At 34.9% G+C, this 23,465-nt stretch overlaps 2 protein-coding genes across 7 annotated transcripts in view; both read right to left on the bottom strand.

Annotated features, from left to right (window-relative positions):
* Nucleotides 1-5,336: 5,336 nt before the first annotated feature.
* On the bottom strand, nucleotides 5,337-8,400 carry LOC125060134 (MD-2-related lipid-recognition protein-like). Its single transcript, XM_047664881.1, has 4 exons — nucleotides 8,234-8,400; nucleotides 6,509-6,616; nucleotides 5,946-6,121; nucleotides 5,337-5,798 (listed from the first exon to the last, which is right to left on the bottom strand). The coding sequence occupies exons 1-4, from the start codon at nucleotides 8,310-8,312 to the stop codon at nucleotides 5,706-5,708; spliced, it is 456 nt and encodes a 151-aa protein (XP_047520837.1). The 5' UTR covers nucleotides 8,313-8,400; the 3' UTR covers nucleotides 5,337-5,705.
* Nucleotides 8,401-9,732: 1,332 nt separating this feature from the next.
* LOC125060132 overlaps nucleotides 9,733-23,465 on the bottom strand; it is a 65,765-nt gene continuing 52,032 nt past the window's right edge. For 3 of the 6 annotated variants that reach the window (XM_047664877.1, XM_047664874.1, XM_047664878.1), the window contains 11 exons: nucleotides 21,478-21,941; nucleotides 20,674-21,037; nucleotides 19,360-19,975; nucleotides 19,030-19,212; nucleotides 18,461-18,623; nucleotides 17,845-17,978; nucleotides 17,313-17,532; nucleotides 16,328-16,445; nucleotides 11,679-11,833; nucleotides 11,038-11,182; nucleotides 9,733-10,084 (listed from right to left, as the gene is read on the bottom strand). In XM_047664877.1, coding sequence (XP_047520833.1) covers nucleotides 9,890-10,084; nucleotides 11,038-11,182; nucleotides 11,679-11,833; nucleotides 16,328-16,445; nucleotides 17,313-17,532; nucleotides 17,845-17,978; nucleotides 18,461-18,623; nucleotides 19,030-19,212; nucleotides 19,360-19,975; nucleotides 20,674-21,037; nucleotides 21,478-21,941 — 2,757 coding nt within the window. In that variant the 3' untranslated portion in view covers nucleotides 9,733-9,889. Of the gene's footprint in view, nucleotides 10,085-11,037; nucleotides 11,183-11,678; nucleotides 11,834-16,327; nucleotides 16,446-17,312; nucleotides 17,533-17,844; nucleotides 17,979-18,460; nucleotides 18,624-19,029; nucleotides 19,213-19,359; nucleotides 19,976-20,673; nucleotides 21,038-21,477; nucleotides 21,942-22,832; nucleotides 23,129-23,465 lie in introns of those variants that run through there. The other 3 variants (XM_047664879.1, XM_047664875.1, XM_047664876.1) reach the window with 3 other exon arrangements.

The raw sequence follows: 23,465 nt of genomic DNA, 5'->3' as shown, positions 1-23,465 counted from the left end.
CATAGAGAAATTCTTAACATTTATATGAATTTTCGCGGAATGCATGTACAAATTTACCAAATATTATAATGATTAAGTGTATCTTCAAACTATGCTGCAACAGCTGACAGAAGCAAGCAAGATAGTTCGGCTTTCTATGAACAAATCTAAAACGAAAATAACGACAAATAGAGAAACTATTATGATACAAATAGGAGGAGATGCTATCGAATATGTAGATCACTACGTATATTTAGGGCAAATAATATCATTTCATGACCAAATGGATCTTGAGATAGAAAAAAGAGTGTCTAGCGCCTGGAAGAGATTTTGGTCACTCAAGGAAGTACTTAAAAGTAAAGACTTCCCAATAGTAGCTAAGAAAAAGGTGTTCAATCTATGTATCCTACCATGTGTTACATACGGCTGCGAGACTTGGGCTTTATCTCAGAAACATCTTCTAAAGTTGAGAACATGCCAAAGAGGAATGGAAAGAAGCATGGTGGGTGTAACACTGAGACATCGAAAAAGAGCAGAAGAGATCAGATCAACGACCAAAGTAGAAGACATTATAAAGAAAATAAGGCAGTTGAAATGGTGCTGGACTGGGCTGGACATGACGAGAGATAGCAGGTTGAAATGGACAAAAATAATTACAGAATGGCAACCACGTGATGGAAAAAGGAAAAGAGGAAGACCGAGCAAGAGATGGGCAGACGATATAAAGATAATAGGAGGCACAACTTGGACAAGAAGAGCTAATAACAGAAAAGAATGGAAACAGCTGGAAGAGGGCCTACGTGTCACAGGACACGCTGATTACCAAAAACGGGTCATATGATGCATTAGATTAAGTTTTATTTATGTGTTAGAATTAAGTGTTTTTTTATGTAACTTAAATAATTGTTATTACATTGTATGGGTGTCAGCAATAAAGGCTAATCATAATGATTAAGTGTGATGACTACCGCAAAGGTTTTCCGGAAAGGTGAAAATTTGGAGTGCATATCATGCGCTTTACGACAACTTGTTTTTTAAAGTTACTTTACACAATGAATCTTCTATTATCAAATATCTAATCATTATAAAACTTTCGACTCAACCTAACACTATCGGTCTTTGTCTGTATTTATTTTTATACAAAACTGCACATACGATTGGCCACAATCCCGCATGATGTTAGGTGACAAAGTATGGTTTTCATATCACACTGTCTAGGTAAGATGACAGACGAACCAAATCGTGTAGTGGTCTACACGAACTGGATAAATCGACTACGAAGGAGTGAAAATCCGGCGTGCTTCTAGATGAGCGTTGACTGTATCTAAAAGAATAACAGTCTACTTAATCTATCGTTCCAAAGTCTTGTGGTTAACTCACATAGCTTGATACGGGTAGAAAACTTCTTAGCTCAGACATTAAACAATCTAAAAATTGTTATATTTGTTTAAAATCTAAATAAACGAATACTTTAAGAATTAAATGAATCATCTCCAAGTAAAGAGCGTTACTTTCAAAATATGAAAAGCGGAAATCGTAACTGTATCTTGAGAATGGTAACACAATACACGGAGAGTGATGGACAGCCAAGTGTGAAAGTGATACAATTTGTATTGATAGTACTTTTCTTTTCGTTTGATGAATTGATAAATCCTAATAAGTTTCACGCTTTCTCGCTTTAACTGCTGAACCGATTTTGGTAGATGGGATTAGGGAACAAAGGCGATTGCTTATTCATTTTAACTGACCGCGAGCAGGCGAGAAGCAAGAAAATATTGCGAAAAAAATATCGATGTGTAACCTACATTATTTATTATGCATAACAAAATCTTAAAGGATTTTTTTAATTGTTTCTTCACCGAGACCCATGTCTCTCACATTACGATCTAACCTAACTTAAAACTAATAAGGAATTTAAAACTAACCTAATTTACTACAACGACATATTTAAAATAAGAAAGTGTCCAATAACACTTACAGTCTCTTTTGAGGGGAAGACACTTCTTGTATTCTATTTTTTCACTTAGCACTTTACACTAACGTGCACTAACACTAAATCACAAATTAAAATGGTTTTGTTCTTTTTAATCTGCGTGTGACGTGGTATAAAGAAGTTGAATAGCAACATCACCTAATCAACACTGAAAACATATCAATGGAACAGGCATCGAAATGCGAGTACACGATCCATTTGGCTTGATGTTAGATTAATTGAGTAATAAAGCGCTTTTTTTCAATCACTTTGACGCAGCTTTCAGCAGGAGACCTTCTTTATCCTAACACGGTTTCAATACCATTACGGCTTGCAGAATCTTTAGACACCCTACATAGAAACAGCACCTTTTCTTCTAAGAGCAAAAATATTTCTCAGTGTTATATTTCGCTTTATACAGCAACTAAGTCACGGTGACAGTGCTTAATTGTAAACTGAGGCAACTAAAACCTCTATAGTTTAATATTTATGAATATAATATATTCACTTTCAATTTCAATATGGATATGAAAGTTTAAATAAAAACCTAGGAAATAGTGTTTGAAGTAGGTACAGATGTTGCTGGACGGAGGGCAGGCAAGGTTGTTAGCCTTCCCGGTGACCATGCTTTTGTAAAATTAAAGAATTATGTAGATAATTTATGATTGCCGATATCATCATGACGGTTTGGTATTAATATGCAGACAATGATACAGTAAAGTAGTATTAGGCAAGCAAACAAGAATTCAAAAGTTAACTATGGCAATGAGACTTTGGGCTAGCACTTAACATCAGATGAACCTCCTGCCCCTTTCCCCTTGTTTAATAAAAAACTATATAGTCTAAACATATATATGAAAAACAACTTAAATTAAATTTTAATTTTAAAATGCATTAAATATTAAGATAAAAATATAAAAATAAATCAGTGGCCCTACAACCTCTTTAGGTCTTGGCCTCAGATTTCTGAATCTGTTTCATGATCCAGTGCCTGACACACGCCGTCATATTTTTGGGTCTAAGACATGTCGGTTTCCTCACGATGTTTTCCTTCACCGTTCGAGCAAATGTTAAACGCGCACATAGAAAGTCCTTGGGATTGAACCTACGACCTCAGGTATGAGAGTCGCACGCTGAAGCCACTAGGCCACCTCTGCTCTAAAAATTAAGATAGATACATAAAAACGCAGAGGCAAAATGCTTATAAAAACCATAATATTCTTCTATATATATTTTATGCTCCCAATTCTATAAATTACGTCATTGGAAATGAACTTAGCGTGTTACCTCTCAAATTTGACATTTTAGAATAACGTTCACAAAGAATAAGCTCGTTAATCGATTAAAACTTTCAACTTTCAACTATAAGATTTGTTTTTAATGACTGTTATTTGATTTGTAAGTAGTAATTTGCAGTATTTGCTATACGTTTCATAGTTATAGTTTTCGTGTATAATTTTGGTTTGACCAATTACATTTAACTAAATTAAAGTCCTTACATTTTTGAAGTTATACTTCTTTTGGCGCGTTAGGGAAAAATGATGAGAGTAAACACACAAAACCGACACCCTGAAGCTAGTCAATATTTTAGGTTTTTCCTATTATTAGTGTCATTTTTTCTACTAAAATTCTAATTAATTTTTTTTTTAAGATTTTTGTCTTGTTACGCCAAAGAAGTATTATATAACTTCTAACGCGTGTACATAAGTACACACACATTTTTTTATGGAAATAATATTGTGACTACAAACAAACATGGTACTTTGAACACGTTTTGTTTTATAAAACACAAGAGAAACGAACTATCTTATACTAATCGATTCCCATATAATCCCTTTGATCCTCAAATGATACTTACCATAGGCATTCCGGAGCAGCCTGTTAGGTCCCGGTGTGACAGGCTGTAAGTTGTTAGACGTGAAAGCCTCATTGCCTCAACTTATTGTTTTTGCACCACGCCCTGCCGCGCTGTCATTACTTGTTTGCCATACAAGGTAGGTATTAGACTCGTTTTGATAATTATCTTCTTGAAAATATTATAATTATATATCCATATTAATAGTTATACTTAAATATTAATAGTTAATAGATCCCCTTTAAGAATTTGATTCGACTTACTTCACATTTAAGTGTATTTTTTGTATTCTAGTATATTTTTATAATAAGCTGACCCGGCAAACGTCATTTTGCCATGTGTATTATTTCTTGAAAACATTTGTTTAGTTCAATTAAAATAACTATCTAGTAGTAGTGCAGAGGGGTGAAAATTAGTTTAAAAAAAAGTAATTAATTAATAAAAAAATCTAAAATATTAAAAAAGATTGATTGGGGTGGACATAAGTCCATATATCTATATTTCAAACCCTTAAGTATTATTACTTAGGGGTTTGAAATATAGATAGTAGCCGATTCTCAGCCTTACTGAAGAATTCATAAGAATTGGTCGAGCCGTTTCGGAGTAGTATGGGAACGAACATTGTGACTTGAGAACTTTATATATATAGAGATTAAATGTCTCGTGTTAGCCAACCTCCGTCTAGATTGTCTGGTGAAAACTGCTAGCCCTTGTCTACTTTTATTATTTCATAATAGTGTTAAGTATTTTAGATGATAGTAGACGAGAAAACACTGCAAATTAATGCATCTTTTAAAGGCTATATCAAAATTTTCATCTATAGACAGATTCAAGTGGAAGCTTATATAGAAATCGCTACCACGCATTAAATATAGTCGCTTCCGTCGTCTGGAGGGGCAATGGTTGAATAATACTATAATATATATATATATATATATATGTATATATATATTTATAATATTAATTAGGATTATAATGGTATAATAATCCTAATTAATATAAAGTAGGTCATTATCTTTCAAAATCTTTTACGATATAATCTTTAACCAACTACTCACTAAAGTATTTCATTCCAATTCGATTGAGTGTGTATCAGGTTCGTACCAAAGAGCCTACCATTTCTTAAGTCCTTAAGAGTTCATCCGTTTGCTGTATGTATAAAAGAATAATTATCTAATAATAAAGTCACCTACAACTCTATCTAGACCCATTGTATCGTTTTGTAAGCCGTAGACAATCAGTATTGTACAGAAACGTTTCGCCTGAGTATTTTCCCACAATATGTCTGCCATTTAACGCAATGCGTTGCAAAAACTGTTGTAATGCATCCGGCGGAGGGGCGATTGTTCATAGAAATTACCTACCTTATAAAGTAATTATTAACTTTCATATAAAATATTATTGGATATCGTGAGATAACTCGTGATGACGAATAGTTAGAAAAGTCTCTGAAGCATCATAAAAACCTATATATTATAAAGGATGATGATATGTAATATGTATTTTTACATTTGATTAATAAAACTTCTATTGAAATATCATAGGGATCTTTATCACACATATTTAAATGTAAATTGCATGTTATATGAATTATTATAATGTATCATTTAGTTTCCGATGCCTGACATTGTTAATGTGTTCATTAATGTTGTTACAAATCGTCAGTCTCTAAGCAAGTAGATAAAAAACTATACATCCGAGGTTCGAATGCACAAACCAGCTGGGGTTCTCGTAACTAAGAGCTAGGTAGTTATTTATTAGTTTATTTATTGTGGAAATAAGCAATAATTCACAATTTTCGATAGAAAAGCTTCTTGAGATGATAGTTCGGATAGTGTGTCATCTTAATACTACAAACAAATCAAATTTACAACAATACAGTCAGTAAAACATTTTAGTCTATTTCCTTCTGAGTTCAATGTTTGTCTTGAAGCAGCAATTCTTGGAATCGTCATTTTCATCCCAAAGCTTCAGTTTGAAAACGTACTGGCCCTATAAATACAAAAAGCAAATTAAAAATATCTACCTCAATTAAAAATATAATTATAATTAAAAATAAATAGTAATTAAAAAACCGGTTACCAAAATTAAAAAAAAAGGTAAGCATATTCATAGTAACGTATAAATATAAATACTAACGCTAGGCAATTTCTTTGAGAGTCGCAGGCTGTAGTCAAATGTCTGTAGTTTGTTGGCGACGATAGGACAGGCCGTGTATTGGCAAGCATCAGCATTGTACATTTCAGGGAATGGTACATCTTCAGTATCTGTCTTTGCCCAAAATAAACCAGTCTTCGCCTTGTCAGCTGAGAAGTCTAAAAATAAAAACAATAATTCAGAGATCTAAATAAAATAATTGTGCTACTTTATTTGATTATGGGAATTAATTAATTATATCTTACAGTAAAATTATTTGTACTGAAATGTATAACGCCTGCATTTTTTTAACGCAAATACGTGAGTAACCAATTTGCAATATTCTGTCAGGCGCTATATTATGTATTTGCGTAAGGTTCAACGTTCTCGTACAAACTAAGTTTAGGCCTTTATATTTCATATTTAGAAACTTCGATAAAAAATATTTAAATCCAATTCAATAACTTTTGATTAGTAGATTAGTCGTTGCATAAAAACACACAAAAAAACTTCCCGTCTCATTCAAAAGCATCATTTTTAAGTAACTTTAATTAGTTTAAACTTACCAGGCTTAAAATCGTATGATAAGGAGTAGGTGTTCCCTTTCTTCAACTTGCACTGGTCAGGGTGGGTGCAAGGGTCTATCCGCACTTCTGAGATGGAGCATGGTGGCGCTTCAATAATAAAAAAAAAAACATTAAACTTGCGCATCGTTGAATATTAAATACTAAGACTGTGTAATCTTATTATATTTTATACTTAACAACGCGTAAAGTCTACTTATATGAATCATGATGTACCTACAGTGAAACAGGATCTGTGTTTGCCCTATGCCCCATTATTGAGAATACATTAATTGCTAATTATAATAATTAATTTAGCTAATCGTTGTTTTCATTTAAGTTCAGATGTACTCGTGAATAGAAAGATAATAATGTTTACTCAAGTGTGAATTGTGATAAAACAATGTCGTTAAACTAATATTTAAATAAGCATTTAAGGCTAAAACACTTAATAAGGCATCTCTAACATTTAAAAAACAATGTTTGTCTATATTAACTTTGACAATAGCATAGCTTTTGGATCTTCATATATCATACATATCATGACTATGTAATAATATAAGTCAAGTAATAACATGTTGGAACATCCTAGAAATATTACATTATTACTCAATTTTCAGAATGTTTCTGCTACCAGAGATTCAGTCTATAAGTCTATTGATTAATATATTTGTATTTAGAAAATACCCAGGAGCATTCCCATGAAGAATAACCAGCTGTACTAGACTAATATATCAACACAATCCTTTAATACGCATTAAAATGTCTTTAAATTTTAAGAATTGGTTTAGTCACCAACCTTATTATACATATGAATTTATAAAATTGATACGTTTCATGTAATTAAAATGTTTAAATTCGGATTTTTCAACTTCTTTTGAATATATTTAATTTTGTGGGTCTTAATATGAAATGTCTAAAGCTTAATAACAAAGTGTTAATTCAATATTTTAATAGATAATATAATTTATATCGAATATAATTTATAAATTTGAAAAGAATATAAGAATATTTAGGTGAATTTGTTTAAGGCACAAAAATTGCGACCGTGTTCTGTGAGCCGTGGATTTTAAGTAATAAATGTAATCCTGTAATTTAAATCGTTCTCATTGAAAAGTTGACACATTGCCAACATAATATAAGGACCAAGAGCGTTATCAAAGTCCGTTGGCATTAATTAAATTTATATTTTATGTTTCCCATTTAGTGCGATAAAAAATATGATAATGGTCAGTATATTGACACTAAATATGTTAGTGACTCGTTATCGCCTTTATTAATAGTAATAATATCCAAATGATTCAATATAAAAGTAAAATATTCTTTTTAGGATCAAGATATAGGCATATTTGGAAGAAATGTGTAAACTATTACGTTTTATTATATAGTATTATAGGATTTAAAAATAATAAAAATCGGTGGGACGCTTTTACATATATTTATTATAATCAAATTAATAATATAAAAACTGTATCAGGTATAAAAATATGCATCAGATAATCCAGTAAATTAAAAAAAAAACTTTTTTAGGAATCTTAACGGTTATTTAAATATTAAATAAGTAATTAAAAAAAGATTACTTTATTCACTAAAAATTAAATATAATTTATTTCTCAGTTACGGATTGCGGAAAATTCTTGCTAGCACAGTAATAGTTGTGACGGGAGGTCAATAACATGTCTAAAAATACAACTAAATGTGTCATAAAAATATTTAAAAAATACTCACATCCATCACAAGGTATGAACTTCGCCGATTCGGCTGCAATTACTCCGAAGAAGGCAGAAATTAAAAGAAATTTGAACATTTTAATGCGACCAACCGTGCACTCCAAATGATGAGATATTTATGACCGAACGTCGAGTGACATCCGACCTTTGCGCCGAAGATAATAGACAGAATTGTTTTTAATTGAGAATGTTTTTGTTACAAGACCCTACAGTGGTTAAGTATAAAAATATCGGAGGTTATCGTGGCATGTGAGTTCTACTGTCTGTTTAGTTTTATCAATTGATACTTAGAAAATGTAACACAGTATAATTATACAGGAAAAGTAATTATTTTCTATAAAGTATTTGAGAAAATATGACTTAATAAAATTGTCATATTTAAGTTAAATTTGAATAGTAGTTTTACTCGAACACATTTGATGATCTGTTTATTAAATAATATGTTACATATGAAATGTAATAAAATTATTATATTATTATACATACTTAAGCAAAAAAAAAATGTAACACAGTTGAAATTTCCCAGTTATCAAAAGTGCGGATAAAATTAAAAGAAATAGGGAGTCGTATGAAATATTTATTTACTAATTTACAAAAAAAATTTATAAAACTTAAAATCTAAATTAAACTAATGATTATTTTACTCGTTGTGATTCGTTGCTTCCCATTATTTATATACATCTATGTACATTTATGCCGAAAATTCTTTGGCATAATATTTTGTCCAAAACGTATGTATCAAAATTTTAAAAGGCGACTATTATTACTATATCTATACGTATGTAGCAGCGACGTTTCAGCGAAATTTGTGTAAAAGTAATTCATTTAAAATTAATCTTTTTTTATAATATTCACCAAAAGTTTAAGCTTACCATAAGCCTATCTTAAAACAATTGAATTCCAAGAAACATGTACATTAATACTTCGTCATTAAATTCTAGAATCGCCTTACAGATTTAAAAAATAATACGAGCACAAGGAAATCATAATACAAATTAGAGCCTCTATATTCTCCTATTTCTTGTTGAGTATTAAAAAGGCAATTTGTAAACTAATCAAATACCTTAACTTGACCACTTTGATTAGGTATTCTATAATGTATTGAGGACAAATAATAATGAAAAATGATAGTGTTATGAAAATTATGTATCAATGCCGTAGTCACAAATACACAGTACAACAGTTTGTTGATATTTTATTTTGAAGTTCCTTCTTGCTGTCAAGTTTTAATACATTTCAAATATTGACTAACATTAAATAATAAAAAAATATATATAACAATAAAAAAAACACAAATATATTGTCTAAACCACGTCTTATATTTTTTTTATCATTACAAAAGATGTATTTTTTTATATGCGAAACTTAATGTATACGAACGAATCCATCCAGCCATCTGACAGCCGTCCTCATTTTTTATATTAAAACTATTTTGAAGTGTCATGCCAGTTTTATTGTGTTAATTCTGAATTATTAGATAAGTAAATTTTTTTTTAAAATTTTGATATTATCTAAGCGACACAGTGTTTGTTTGCGCAGTTAATTGAAAACAAAACAACATTTACAAAAACAAATATAATCAGAATTTTGTGCCATACAAATTAAAAAAATCAGTTAAATATATATAGTATTTGAGTATATTTTGTTTGATTTCTTAAACTATAGCAAGTGTGGTAGTAGTTGTATTTGGATCATCTCTTGGGAAGTGTAAATCGTGATGAATACCAGCTTCCTTCAAGATTCTCATTCGAGGCCCTAAAGGTACGCCCAGGGCTCTCAACTTGTCTTCTCCTACGTAAGGTAGTTCAGCGGCACCGACTTTCTCCTTCTCTAACATTGCAGCATATTTCTGAAATAATTAATGTCTTTTAGTTCAGTGGGTAAACTCGCTGGCAGCTACTGCTGACATCCAGTCATTTTGCCTTAACCAAAAACTGTATCTGTTGGATAAAAAACGAAACAGAAAACTTTGGTGTCGATTCTGACGTTAATCTATCTAAACTAAAATCATCTGGATTTAGCTTAGTCATTTCAAGCTTTTCGAAATAAATTTAGATAGCAGATCAGGACTTCTATTAATAAGGTTCACCAAGGATAGTCAGATACTTATACAGTTATAGAAAGGTAACATAAGTGAAAATGCCACGAACAGAAGATGCAGCGCTAACCAGATCATGCTTCCTCACACTCGAATAGCCCGCAATATTATTATTTAATTATTATTAATAAATTAATTAAATTACACGATCATGGCAGGTTAAGTGAGAATATATTAATGTTAGTATAGCTCGACGAAGTATAGTAAATGTTTATTACAACCTAAATATAACAATCAAATATACAGTATGGATAATTTTAACCTACATAGTAATAATAATTAAAAATTAAAACAAATTTAAATAAGTTATGTCCCTGTGGCAGTGCACCTTTAACGCTGCATTTCCTCGCTGTATTGAGATACTTATTTGTTGAGAGAGGAAAGCACCAGTTTTTGGTACTATCAACTTAAATCTTTAATTAGCGCCTGTGCACTTGATACCACGGCCCAAGATACTCTACTCCAAAGAAAACAAAGTCGAAGTAGGTATTATGTTTCTATAATATACCTAAACATGTTTTAAAATAGTGAACTTGCTTTTTTCAAAACCCAATTTATCACATTGAATCATTTATCAGCAGTTCATCTTATTGATTAGAGACTGTTGAAGAGATGCTGTATTTTGACTAAGAACTGCAAAAAATTTTGGTTCCGATACTCCAATCATATATACTTATGGAGAAAACATAAAATAGCAAAATTACCTCGTAACCAAGTTTCTTGAGGAATAGTCTCATGAGAGGTGGCTCGTCTCCGAAGAACTTGGTGAGTCTCTTGACGCGGTCGGGGTTGCTGAACGAGAATGGGTCCAGGTGCCGAGAGTGACCTGATCTTATGTATTGTTGCGATCTGTTAAAAAAGAATATGTATAAAACACTTAGTTAAACGCGATATTAAATATTAATTTAAATGAAAAAAAAAGGGTGGAAACCCACACACATCTCAATAAAAATGAGGTCAGGAAGTCGGAGGTCGTGTACTAATGTAAAACATGGACTTAATGTAATCCTGATTGTATAGTACTCGAATAAAGGCTCTTTTTTATTTTATACTTAAGATCACGTGAATGTCGAGGCTATTCAACTCCTTGGCCCGTGGCCTAGTGAGAAGACTTAAAAGGACGAAAACATTTGAACTAGTGAATTAGTTCCCTATTGTCTTCCCTTTAATAGAGACTGTAAGTAGTGTTACTGGACACTTCCTAATGTTAAAAACCTTTTTTTATAAAATTAGGTTAGACTTAAATTACTTATTAGTCTTAAGTTAGGCTAGATCGTATTGTTCCATGATGTCTTAATGAAGACAAATGTATATCAAAAAAAGAATACTTAAACAAGCAACTCACTTGTACATATGCCTAAGCGCAGCGATCTCAGCTCGTATGTTATCCATCTCCTGCATGACAAGGTGTTGTGTCCGCATTTCACTAGACAAATGGGCGACTGAGCGAGCCAAAGTCACTACATGCGACTCCAACCGCTGGAATCGCTTGTTTATGCCCTGGAATGTAGAATACTTTGTAAAACTTGGTCTTTTTGTATATCGTCAAAAAGTTCACATTGAAGTTAGTATTCTAACTACATCACAATAATAATAAATTTGTCTCTTCAGAATGTTGCATTTTACGGGTTTACACGCTAAGTTATTAACCATCTTTGTGAGACGCTGGTGACTAAAGATGTCCTATACAAAAACATTATTTTATACTATGACCAAACTAAAGTAATAGACAATAAACTAAAGCATGAGTAGTTGTGGGTGTGAGAATATGTATAAGGGTGCGTGCAAGAATATAATTTAAAGTCTACTTTTAACTTTAATCAAGTCTGGTACCTTTAAAGAATAAAAGTGATGTCGTCCGAGAATATTATATTATTTATGAATGTATAAAAACCTAAAGGGTTGATTTATTACTAGCTGAACTGATGTTTTACCATTTATTGGCTACAAGTGTAGTGAACATTTCGTTGTTCACTACTTTTGTAACTTTACTATTGTAAGGTTACATAACTAGTGTAAAAAACATATATGTTAAGTTTGTTTTCAATTCATTATTAAGTATTATTATCAGTAGACGGGTTTAGCCTATTTTCATCGTACAAAATTAATTTATTACATAGTACGTTATTTATGTAATTAAATAAACTCGGCTACAATATTGGCATAACATAATTTTCTATAATGACCACGAAATAAAAATAAAATAAATAAATCAGTGGCGCTACAACCTTTTTAGGTCTGGGCCTATATTTTCGGTATCTGTTTCGTGATCATTTGTCAATCTAATAGGCAATTAGGTGATTTATTAATTCCAGATATGGCCCTGAAAAAAAACCTACCTCAACATTATTTGTTAATCTCCTACCTAGCCACAACAATAAGGCAGCTAAAGAAATTAAATACATCTACCACCAATCTGTAACCATAGAGGATCCCAAAAAGAAAAACTCAATAGTACAGTGCCAACGGTGTCAGCAATATGGACACACAAAGAACTACTGCATGAGACCTTTCCGCTGCGTGAAGTGTGCGCAAGCACATAAAACCTCAGACTGTCCAAAGCGGGATAGAAATACACCCGCCCAATGTGCACTATGTAATGGCTCACACCCGGCGAACTATAAGGGTTGTGAAGTATACAGAGAAATTCTTGCTAGAAAAACTAACAAATATGGCCATCAAAGAACTGACAGACACATTACCGCAAAGGAAAACACGATTCAAGCCGTAAACGCTCCAAGAAACACTGCCCAACAATCTTCCTTCATTGGTAAGGAAAACGAACCACTCTCTTACGTGGGAGCTGCTAGAAAAGTTCCAGACAAAGAAAATGCTTCACCTGATGCTAACCAAAACCCTACATTATTAGAAACTCTCCTCACCAAACAAAATGAGAAATTTGACTTAATATTACAACAAATGAGTACTCTAATGAGTCTCATGACTACGCTCATAACCAAACTACAAGGCTAACCGGCCTTGGGTTAAGACTGGCGACCTGGAACATAAATGGTCTCTCACCCAATAAAAATGAACTCGAGATACTAATAACTGAGCACAAGCTAGACATAGTCCTAATATCGGAAGCACACTGCACAGACAAAACCACTGTCAAAATTAAAGGGTTCCAGATATACACCACGAACCACCCAGATGGAACAGGACATGCAGGATCAGCTATAGTTATTAGAAACAAAATAAAGCACCATCTACTGCCTGAATATAGAACCGAGCAAATACAAGCCACTACGGTCGCAATACAAGACAGAGGTGGATACTTTAATGTCTCAGCTGTTTACTGTCCACCAAAACTTCGAATAGACGCCGACCTGTTCTCTCATTTCTTCTCGACTCTAGGCAATCGCTTTATAACAGGAGGCGACTGGAACTCCAAACATGTGCATTGGGGGTCAAGATTAATAACAACTAGGGGAAGACAATTGATGTTGAGCATCGATACAAATCACCTAAACATAATTGCTCCATCAGAACCTACCAACTGGCCAGCTGATCACAATCGAATCCCGGACATCCTCGATTTCTTCCTAACAAAAGGACTCTCTAAACAATACATGAAGATCGAATCATGTGCTGATGGATCATCTGATCACACTCCAGTCTTATTAACTGTCAGCTCCACTATAATTGAAGTTGAGAGACCGATAAGATTGTATAACCAGCAAACTGATTGGCCTTCCTTCAGGGAACACATAGATGAAAACCTTAATCTAAATGTCAGACTTAAAGAAGCAGAGGAAATTGAAACAGCACTAGTGCAGTTTACTAATCTCATACAAGCTGCTGCGTGGAGAAGCACGCCTACTACTGAACACAAAAACCAGCACACAAACATACCATTGGAAATAAAGATGATGATTCAGGAGAAACGCAGATTGCGCAGAGTTTGGCAACTGAGTCGTCATCCACAAGACAAGACAGCCCTTAATAAAGCCATTGTAGAATTGAAGGAAGCTATAAAGAATGTTAATGACTTAACAATGCAAGCAAAGTTGGAGTCTCTAACCGCTACTAAGGCCAGCAACTATTCGCTCTGGAAAATCACCCGTTCTTGTAGTCAACCTAACAAATCAAAAGCCCCAATTAAAAAGGAAAACGGCTGGGCCAGAAGGAGCCAGGACAAAGCGGACTTGTTTGCGAACTATCTAACAAGCTCCTTTAAACCTAATGTAACACTGGACAACTCATCAGATGAATATGTTGACCAAGTTCTAAATCAAGACCTTCAAATGGATCATCCCCCTAGACCTGTGTCGCCTGCAGAAGTCATAAAAACTATCAAATGCCTGGACAGTAAAAAGGCACCAGGTTACGACCTGATAACTAAAGAAGTATTGATGGAACTACCGAGAAAGGCTATGATCTTCATCACTATACTCTTCAATGCTATGTTACGAATAGGCTACTTCCCAGTTGCGTGGAAAATCTCAGAAATCATCATGATTTATAAGGCTGGCAAACTGATGACCGAGAAAAAAACATCCTACCGACCAATCAGTCTGTTGCCTACTCTTTCCAAGGTATTGGAAAAGACAATACTTCGTAGAATTGTGCCAAGCCTTGTGGAGCGCAAAGTAATACCAGATCATCAATTCGGCTTCAGACAATACCATGGCACAGTGGAACAAGCTCACAGAGTATGTGACGCCATAAGAAAGTCCTTAGAACAAAGGGAATACTGCTCATCAGCATTTCTGGATATCCAACAAGCATTTGACAAGGTCTGGCACAAAGGCCTGCTATGTAAGATCAAGCAGAATATTTCCCACTCTTACTTTCCAATATTCAAATCTTACCTAGAGGATCGCATATTTTATGTAAAAGAAGGTGACGCCACTTCGGAATTTCAAAACATTGATGCCGGGGTACCACAAGGATCTGTTCTCGGCCCCAAGCTCTACACGTTGTACACTGCTGACCTGCCGCTATTGCCAGGAATAACCACAGCAACATTTGCAGACGACACCGCTATATTAGCAAGCAATAAAGACCCAGGACTTGCATCAGAGGACTTGCAGAAAGGCCTTGACAAAGTTAACGAATGGCTGCAAAAATGGAAAATAAAAGCTAGTGCCGCGAAGTCAGTACACGTGACCTTCACCCTTAGAAGAGGAGACTGCCCACCTGTAAAGTTGGACCAATGTATTCTGCCCCACAGCGACCATGTAAGATATCTTGGCTTACACATTGATCGTGGATTAACGTGGAGGCACCACATCAAATGTAAAAAGCAGGAGCTACAGCTAAAGTACAACAGCCTTTACTGGATGCTAGGTAGAAACTCAAAACTTTCTCTAGATAACAAACTTCTTATATATAAAGTCATCCTTAAGCCCATTTGGACATATGGCCTCCAACTATGGGGCAGCGCAAGTGATACCAACATAAACATACTCCAGCGACAACAGAACAAGATCCTAAGAGCAGTTGCAAAAGTACCCTGGTACATTACAAACAACGAAGTTCACGAGCACCTCAACATAAGAACAATCAAAGAAGAAATCCGGAGACTGGCAGCTAAGTACAAAGAGCGGCTAAGCTGTCACCCGAATACACTTGCTCGCCAACTCACCATTAGACAGTATGTGAGTCGACTAAAACGTCACCATATTCTAGAGCTAGAAGACCGGCAGTAGCTCTAGACAGAAGATGAGTAGATGCTTCCAATGGGAAGTCACTCCACATGACAGCACCACAGAAAAAATTTGCTCATAGCCTTGGGGCTGATTGCAAATAACCGCAGAAAAAAAAATAAAAAAAATTAGGTGATCATCCTCCTGTGCCTGACACTTCGACTTTTTGGGCTTAAGGCAAGCCAGTTGTCATGTTTCCTTTAGCATTCAAGCGAATGATAAATCTGCACATTGAAAGAAAGGCCATTGGTGCACAGCCGGGGATCGAATCTACGACCTTAGTGATGAGAGTCGCAAGCTGAAGCCCCGGCAAATGTTTTTCAAACATACTCTTGAAACAAACCTTCAAATCATTCTTCTTTCGATGGTCGGAGGAGCGTCTCTTGTCTCTTTGCGGCCGGCTGCTTACAGAACTCGAAGGCAGTGATGACATACTTCCGTAACGACGCTTCGATGATAATCTTTAATTGATATGAACATTTCCGTTAAAACTCTCAGTAAATATAAAAATATGTTAATTCATTCAGTTTATTATAATGTGTAAGATTTGGGAACCCTTTTAATAAAACATACCTGTGTCAGGGTTCCCAGCTTTTCCATAACGATAATAATAATAAAAACTTTATTCATGACAAATAGGTAGTGACAAAATTCATCTATCGCTAGTCCTCACCCTGTGTTGTGGGTAGATAACAATTAGTCACTGGTACACGGTACATGTTCACAACAGTTTTTTTGAGGAAAAGTAGTTTTAATGTCACAACTCTTCAAACACAAGTCTTATAAGACATTAAGTATGCGTGAGTGTGTGAACGGGTGTGTGTGCTCATGTATTTGAGAGTTGTTAGTAGCATGCGCTGTGTAAATTTTTGGTACCTCAGAGTAATGCCAAAATACGTAGGAAGTCCTCTGTAGATTCAAAATGCAACACACTTATTTACAAATGTAAATTCCATAACAATTATTTTTACATTTACAACACGCGTGAGTGCATGACTGAGTGTGCGGGTGCATGTGAGTGAGTAAGTGTAATGTGAAACTACCCGTTAGGTCTTAGGAGTATCTCCAACTCTCATTAAGGTGTGTTCATAAACTAGTTCTTTAACCTTTTTTTTTAGATTGTGGACGGTGGGTACCATATTAAGCAATAGATTAAATAGGCTGCTTAATATAAAGATGTTAAGCAGCCTATTTAATCTATTATAGATATAATCTTCCTGCATATTGCGTCTGGCTAAGTCAGTCCTTACGGTCTGACCGACGACAAAATCCCTATTTCTTTTTAGTAAATGAGTTTTTACTAATTATAGAGATATGCCGATATCTACCTGGCTTCCCAAGTAGGCTGTTTAGCTAAACTAGCTGGTTTCCTAACTCCCAGAAGTTGCAACACCTCAGCGTACATGTTCTCTAAGCCTCGAAGTTGTCGACGAATTGCGCGGGCGTCGCCTGTCGAGGCGTCACTGTCGGTTCGACCATCAAGAAGAGAGGATAGATCCAGGCTGCGGGTAGTCGTGGACGTCATGTCTGTTGTGTCTAGGCCGAATACTGAAATTAATGATTCTTGGTTATGTGATATATTTAACCCAGTTTGAATACAAAATTTTATTTGTTCACGAAATTTTATCCTGGTACCATTTTATGATAGTAATCTGGTATTATAAAGTGGTGGTGGTAATATTAAAGCAAGGCTATATCAAAGAACAGAAATTTCAGAATGAATAAGAACAACCCACCAATAACCATAATTCTAAGATATTTTGAAAACCGAGCAATACATAAATTTTGAATAAATGTTCACAGGAATAGAATATTCAAAATTGTTGTGAATGAACTGGTAAGGTGTTGGGCTATACATACAGTGTCTTTTATAATGGTGGTCTCGTTTTGAGGAGTGTTTCTTATGAGAGTGAGAATGTCCATGCCAGCGGGGAGACTCTCTTCCATCTCGACGCCTCCTTTCTTCTGGGTATTCTGATGAGCGTCCTGGCAAACTGAAATAGAGGGAATGTCTCCGTCAATTTCTTTGTGATTAACAGCTTTTTTAAGATTTCATCATTTAGGGAAACACTTCTAATATAACAAATATTTGAAATTATATTTTATTTGTGTAAATATTAACGCAGCACATATTTTGTGTGGAATAGAAAGCAAACGGGACGCCCAAGAAGGTGGATACCCATTTTAGTTGTGGCATTGCCGGCCTTTGAGGTAGGAGTATACTATTTCTTTAAACAATTAGAGTCATTCCACAGCGCGCTAGTCGCAAAAGAAAGTATTAGCAAACAGTGACACTAAAGTTTTTCATTTTTCAAGCCATATTATATTTTGGCTAAAAATGTAACTTGTTATTGAATAAAATTTTTTGAATTTATTAATTGATTTATTAAAAAAAATATTTTGTTACGGTATATTTTATAAATAAAGGGAATTTCGCAGTCCTTATAACCGTGAATGTAAGGTAAGGTTTTCATACCTATTTCTTTTATGCAAGTCCGAAGATGGTGACAGTGGCGGCAGGGGTGGTGTTATTGAACTGTCTGAACTATCCGAGCTATCGAGCCTCATATTTGACAATTTAGGTTCCAAAATCTGACGTAACTCGCACTCCACCAGATCAGCCCACTCGTTTTCGCCAGCTGAAAACGTATAAAAATATTATTAATTTAATGATCAAAGTTCTATTAATTCACCTATATTACTTTGAAAGTTCATTTCCTGCTCAGGATACTATACAAAATAAGTAGTTTAAAAATAATAATAAAAGCCCGTTTAATTTCTTCAACAGTAGAGTATTCAATTTAGATATGTTATATAGACATTTTTTTCTTGTAATCATAATATCTTAGCTTTCTTCAGGAACATTGATACCCCCTTCACGGGCCTTCTCTAGCTTTAACCAAATATCGCCATTCGCTTCCTGATCTTCTTCCAAATTACTTACGAAACTTTATTACCGTTTGAAAATTTCAAATCAATTTTAATTCGCATTCATCTTTGATTACACAAAAACATAATCTACGTAAAATTTAAGTATTTACTAACCGGGTTGAGGGTTTTGCTGGCTGGTCCCCGGCTGCGGCTGTTGTCTCAGTTCTCTGGTCCCCGCGGCATCTGAGTCTGCTGAAGTGTCGTGCAAGCTGGCGTCAGCGCGTCGACCACTTGAATACGCCACGCTGCCTCTACCGGAGTCCACATTTGATGACTGACCTCCATTTTTATCATAATCTGTAACGTTGAAAACCTTTTCTTAATATGGAAGACAACAATAATTATTGATCTTTTTACTTATATACTTTTAGGGGAACTAACTTTTTTTATTTGTATTAAATATTTGAAATTTTCTATATTTGCGATAGTTATTTTAAAACTTACCTGAGCTAGCTGCTGAACCACCAGTACCTTTTTTTCCATGTGCTTTTAAGTCTTCTATTCTGCTTGGTGTTTGCCTGGATGATGATGGCTGCGGATTGTATCCTTCGCCTTTGTTCGATGTGTAAACACTGTCTGCTGATTTTTGACTAGCACTTTCATCATTCCTTTCAGCATCTACTGGATTGGGTGTACTTTCTTTTTGCCTCTGGTTAATAGAATCCGGTGTCCGACGAGATTCTCTAAGGCTGTCGGGCGTTCTTCTGTATTCCTCTGGAATTTGTCTCGAATCTACCGATCGCCCACTGGTACGAATGCGTTCAAAACTCGACCTTCCTTGGGCCGCTAATTTCATTCTGAAGCCACCGTCGTCGGATTCTCTTTCGTCGTTACTTCTAGGTGGACCGTTTTCATTAGGCGTACCGTCTAAAAGGTTTCCGTGTGAATTTCTTCTTGAACGATCGTACACTTGCGGTTTTGGTTCAGGTCTTTGGGGCTCGTCGAGTAAATGTGGGTGTGAAGTGGAACGTCTTCCGTCGATAAGTCTCCGATGTTGAACAATCTCACGCTCGAGCTGTTGAGGACTTCTTAAATCAAGCCGTGAATTTGAGTTATCGTACTGGAAAAGTACAATCAATATGAATATCTAATTTGGCCAATCATACATCTCTCATCTCTCTTCATTTAGAAAATCTCTCGCTATATTGGTAAACATAACATTTTTATATAATCAAGCTGTTGGCCTTAAGGGCATTTACAGCTCGGTTCGGCCTGGTTTTTGTGAGCGTAGCTCGGCCGGAATTGGCTTTTTTCCGTGCCAACGGCAAGGAAATCTCCTACGAGACTCGGCTTAAGCAGTCGCGGCGTGGTCAGTCGCCTGAAGGGCAGGAAGGAAGCTCACTGGAGTGAGCGAAGTAAAGTGAAAAGGGTCTTTTTACCCTATTCTGATTTTGATTTGCCGCGCGGGTGGTTCTTTTATTTACGGTAAGGTTTATATATCAAATACGTTTTTTCAGATATACATTATTTGTTATTAGGTACTAGATACATAAATTTATAGCAAGTTTTAATTAAAATGAGAATGAAATACTCCACAAAATTACCATCTTTAAGTGCTCAAAGTCATTTATTTAATTATACGTTTCGTGGGAAATATTAATATTTGACAATGAAACATTGTAAACAAAGATAAAATCGCTCCAATATCTCTAAATCGACCCTTTTGTTTATGCTATCTGACATAAATTTTAGTGACATTAATAATTATCGGTACGCTTAAAGAATTTTGATCATTTTGATATAATAAAAAATATTCACCTGTGGCTGTGGTCCACTTTTAAGAGAAGTAAAATTCGCCATAGACCTTACATCAAGATCCCTCTGATACATAGCGCTTCTTCTTCCGGGAGGTCCATATTGTTGGTATAACGCATCAGCGCCCAATGCTTGAGGTCGGTGAGCAAGCATCTCTTGTGATCTTCCGTGCTGATTCAACATATCTTGTGATCTTCCCTGCTGATTCAGCATCTCCTGTGATCTTCCCTGCTGATTCAGCATCTCCTGTGATCTTCCCTGCTGATTCAACATCTCCTGAGACCTAGCCTGTTGATTTAGCATCTCTTGGGATCTCACTTGCTGGTTCATCATTTGTTGTTGTACCATTTGTTGTTGCATTAATTGTCTGTGGAATAGTCTATTGTCAATGCCGTAAACAATTAAGTTCGAATTCAGGTTAACTACACCGACGGTATTGAACCGTTACTATACGTGTTATTTAACATACTTTTGCTACTTCGAAACGTAGGTGCAATCTAAGTTTTTTCTTATTAAGATGAAAAATATATTTATAGAAGAGAACTGTTGGCCTAGTAGCTTCAGCATGCAACTCCCTGAGGTCGCAGGGTTGATCCCCGGCTGTGCACTAATGAACTTTCAAACAGGAAAACATCGTGACGAAACCGGCTGACCTTAGACCCAAAAAGTCGACAGCGTGTGTCAGGCACAGGAAGCTGATCACCTACTTGCCTGTTAGATTGACAAATACAGAAATCAGAGGTTTAGACCTAAATATTAGCGCCACTGATTTATTTAATTAATATATATACCGATAAGATTTCTCACCTATGTGGGGATGGACTTGAATACACCATATTATTAGTCATTCCATGGTTATACTGCAATTCGGGTCTTTGCATTGGTCTTCCATATATTCCTTCCTTTCTTACACCTTCCCTCGGCGTAACCGGTTCCGGTTCACGTCTTCTTTCTTCATTATTATTATTAAGACTTTCTTCCTTATCTGCTTCATTGTTTTCCTTGCCCTTAAACTTACTTGAGATCATGTCTTTCAGAGTATGGTAAGTTTTGGTGACAGATTTTGTACTCTTCGGGGCGTCTCTGGTGCTATCTTTAGTTGTTTCTACGACTGTGACCATGTGTGAGTTGTTTGGTGTGTTTTTGGCAGGTATAGGCGGTTTAGGTGAATCGTAGTTTTGTGCGCTGCGATTTAAGTTCTGACCTTGATGGTGGGTGTAGCCGTACTGATCGTGATACTGTCTGAAGTCACCCGATGTTCCGGCTTGGTTCTGAAATTTTACTTACGTTTAATCGTTCATATTGCAATAGTTTCTTTGGTTTGTCTTCATCAAGTTATTTTCAGTATTCCAGTAAAATAACTGTAAGTTATTGAGACAATGGAGTCTAACCGCACTTGTTTATTAAATAATAAAAACGGATAATTATAAATTACGCGCACATTGACATCTAACTTAGACAGTTTATTAAAGCCATTAAGAGCGATGATGAACCCATTATCTTAAGCCAATAGTTTAAGTTACTCCTCATTCCTAATTTTAATAAACACTTATTAAAGGGAATTGACTTATAATTGTGTGGTAGCTAATCTCCTTAAAAATGCAATGGCCCCTAAATTATATTGGTTCGAGATCCACAACACCCGGCCACATCCGGCAGCTGATTCCATATTTATATAGATATTTTGTTTCTAGCATGGAATAAATATGAATCTTATTGTTCGTTTAAAACAACAAAAATTAAGATAATGAATAATAGAAAATCTCAGCTTTGTTGTGCAACCGATGTTAATGTCCCTTATTGTGTGCGATGGGAATCAAACCCCGTACTATAATTATACCAGGTGAAAGACACGTTAATCAGACAATGTATTATTGTGGGAAACTTAAAACAAAGCTGTTGTATGAAGTAAGACTTTGTTTAGAGCTACGTGGCTTACTTATAGCTAAAGCTTTTAAGCTTTCTAAGTTAGTTACATTTAATTGTATTATAATATTCAAATAACTTTATCAAGTTAACAAAAAACCAATTTGAGAGCTATCATTATTTCATTTTTCAAACAAATTATTGGGTATGCCAAATTTGTCAACAAAAATAAGAAATCGGTTAAATAATAACACCTACTTATTCAATTATTTTAGAAAAATATTTAAAATACATACATTTTCCAGCGCAAACTCAACCATTTTAAATCAAAGAACTACAAAAATGATTTCACAAGTCACACTTCCGCACTTTTTAATTAATTTAACTAATAATAATTACGCTGAGACATCACGGCATTTCTTGTTGTCTGACACTGACATGCACACTCTTCGAGAACATCGGAAAAACAATGAAAACAAAACAAAGGAGCTTAAAATTCATACGATAAGTCGTGATTATTAAATATTTCCGAGAAATTGTATCGGCGGACGGCCGGATGCGCCCGCGCACGAGTCGAGTCACCTCACTAGTGCTTTGTGTGCCGCTTTGTTACGGTGAATATGCTTTTTAATTTAAACACGCCCCAAGCGACTATAACCTCTTTGTCTCATAATTTAATATACATTTTAAAATACTAAATACATAAGATAATTAAGTAATATTAATTTAATGTTAAGAAGAAAATGAATTAGCTCTTCATTGTAGGTTTTTGTCTGCTTGTTTTTTATTCAACAGGGGCAAAGTGGCAGGAGGCTCATCTGATGTTAAACAACCCCCGTCCTTGGACAGCCTCAATGCCAGGGGGCTCGCGGTGCCGGCCTTTTAAGAATTAGTACACTGTTTTCTTGCAGGACCCTAAGTCGGATGGT

This window comes from Pieris napi, chromosome 21 (genome assembly GCF_905475465.1).
Source record: "Pieris napi chromosome 21, ilPieNapi1.2, whole genome shotgun sequence".
NCBI classification, from domain to species: Eukaryota; Metazoa; Arthropoda; class Insecta; order Lepidoptera; family Pieridae; genus Pieris; species Pieris napi.
Note: the sequence above shows the minus strand (reverse complement) of the source record. Positions and strands in the feature narration are given on the sequence as shown.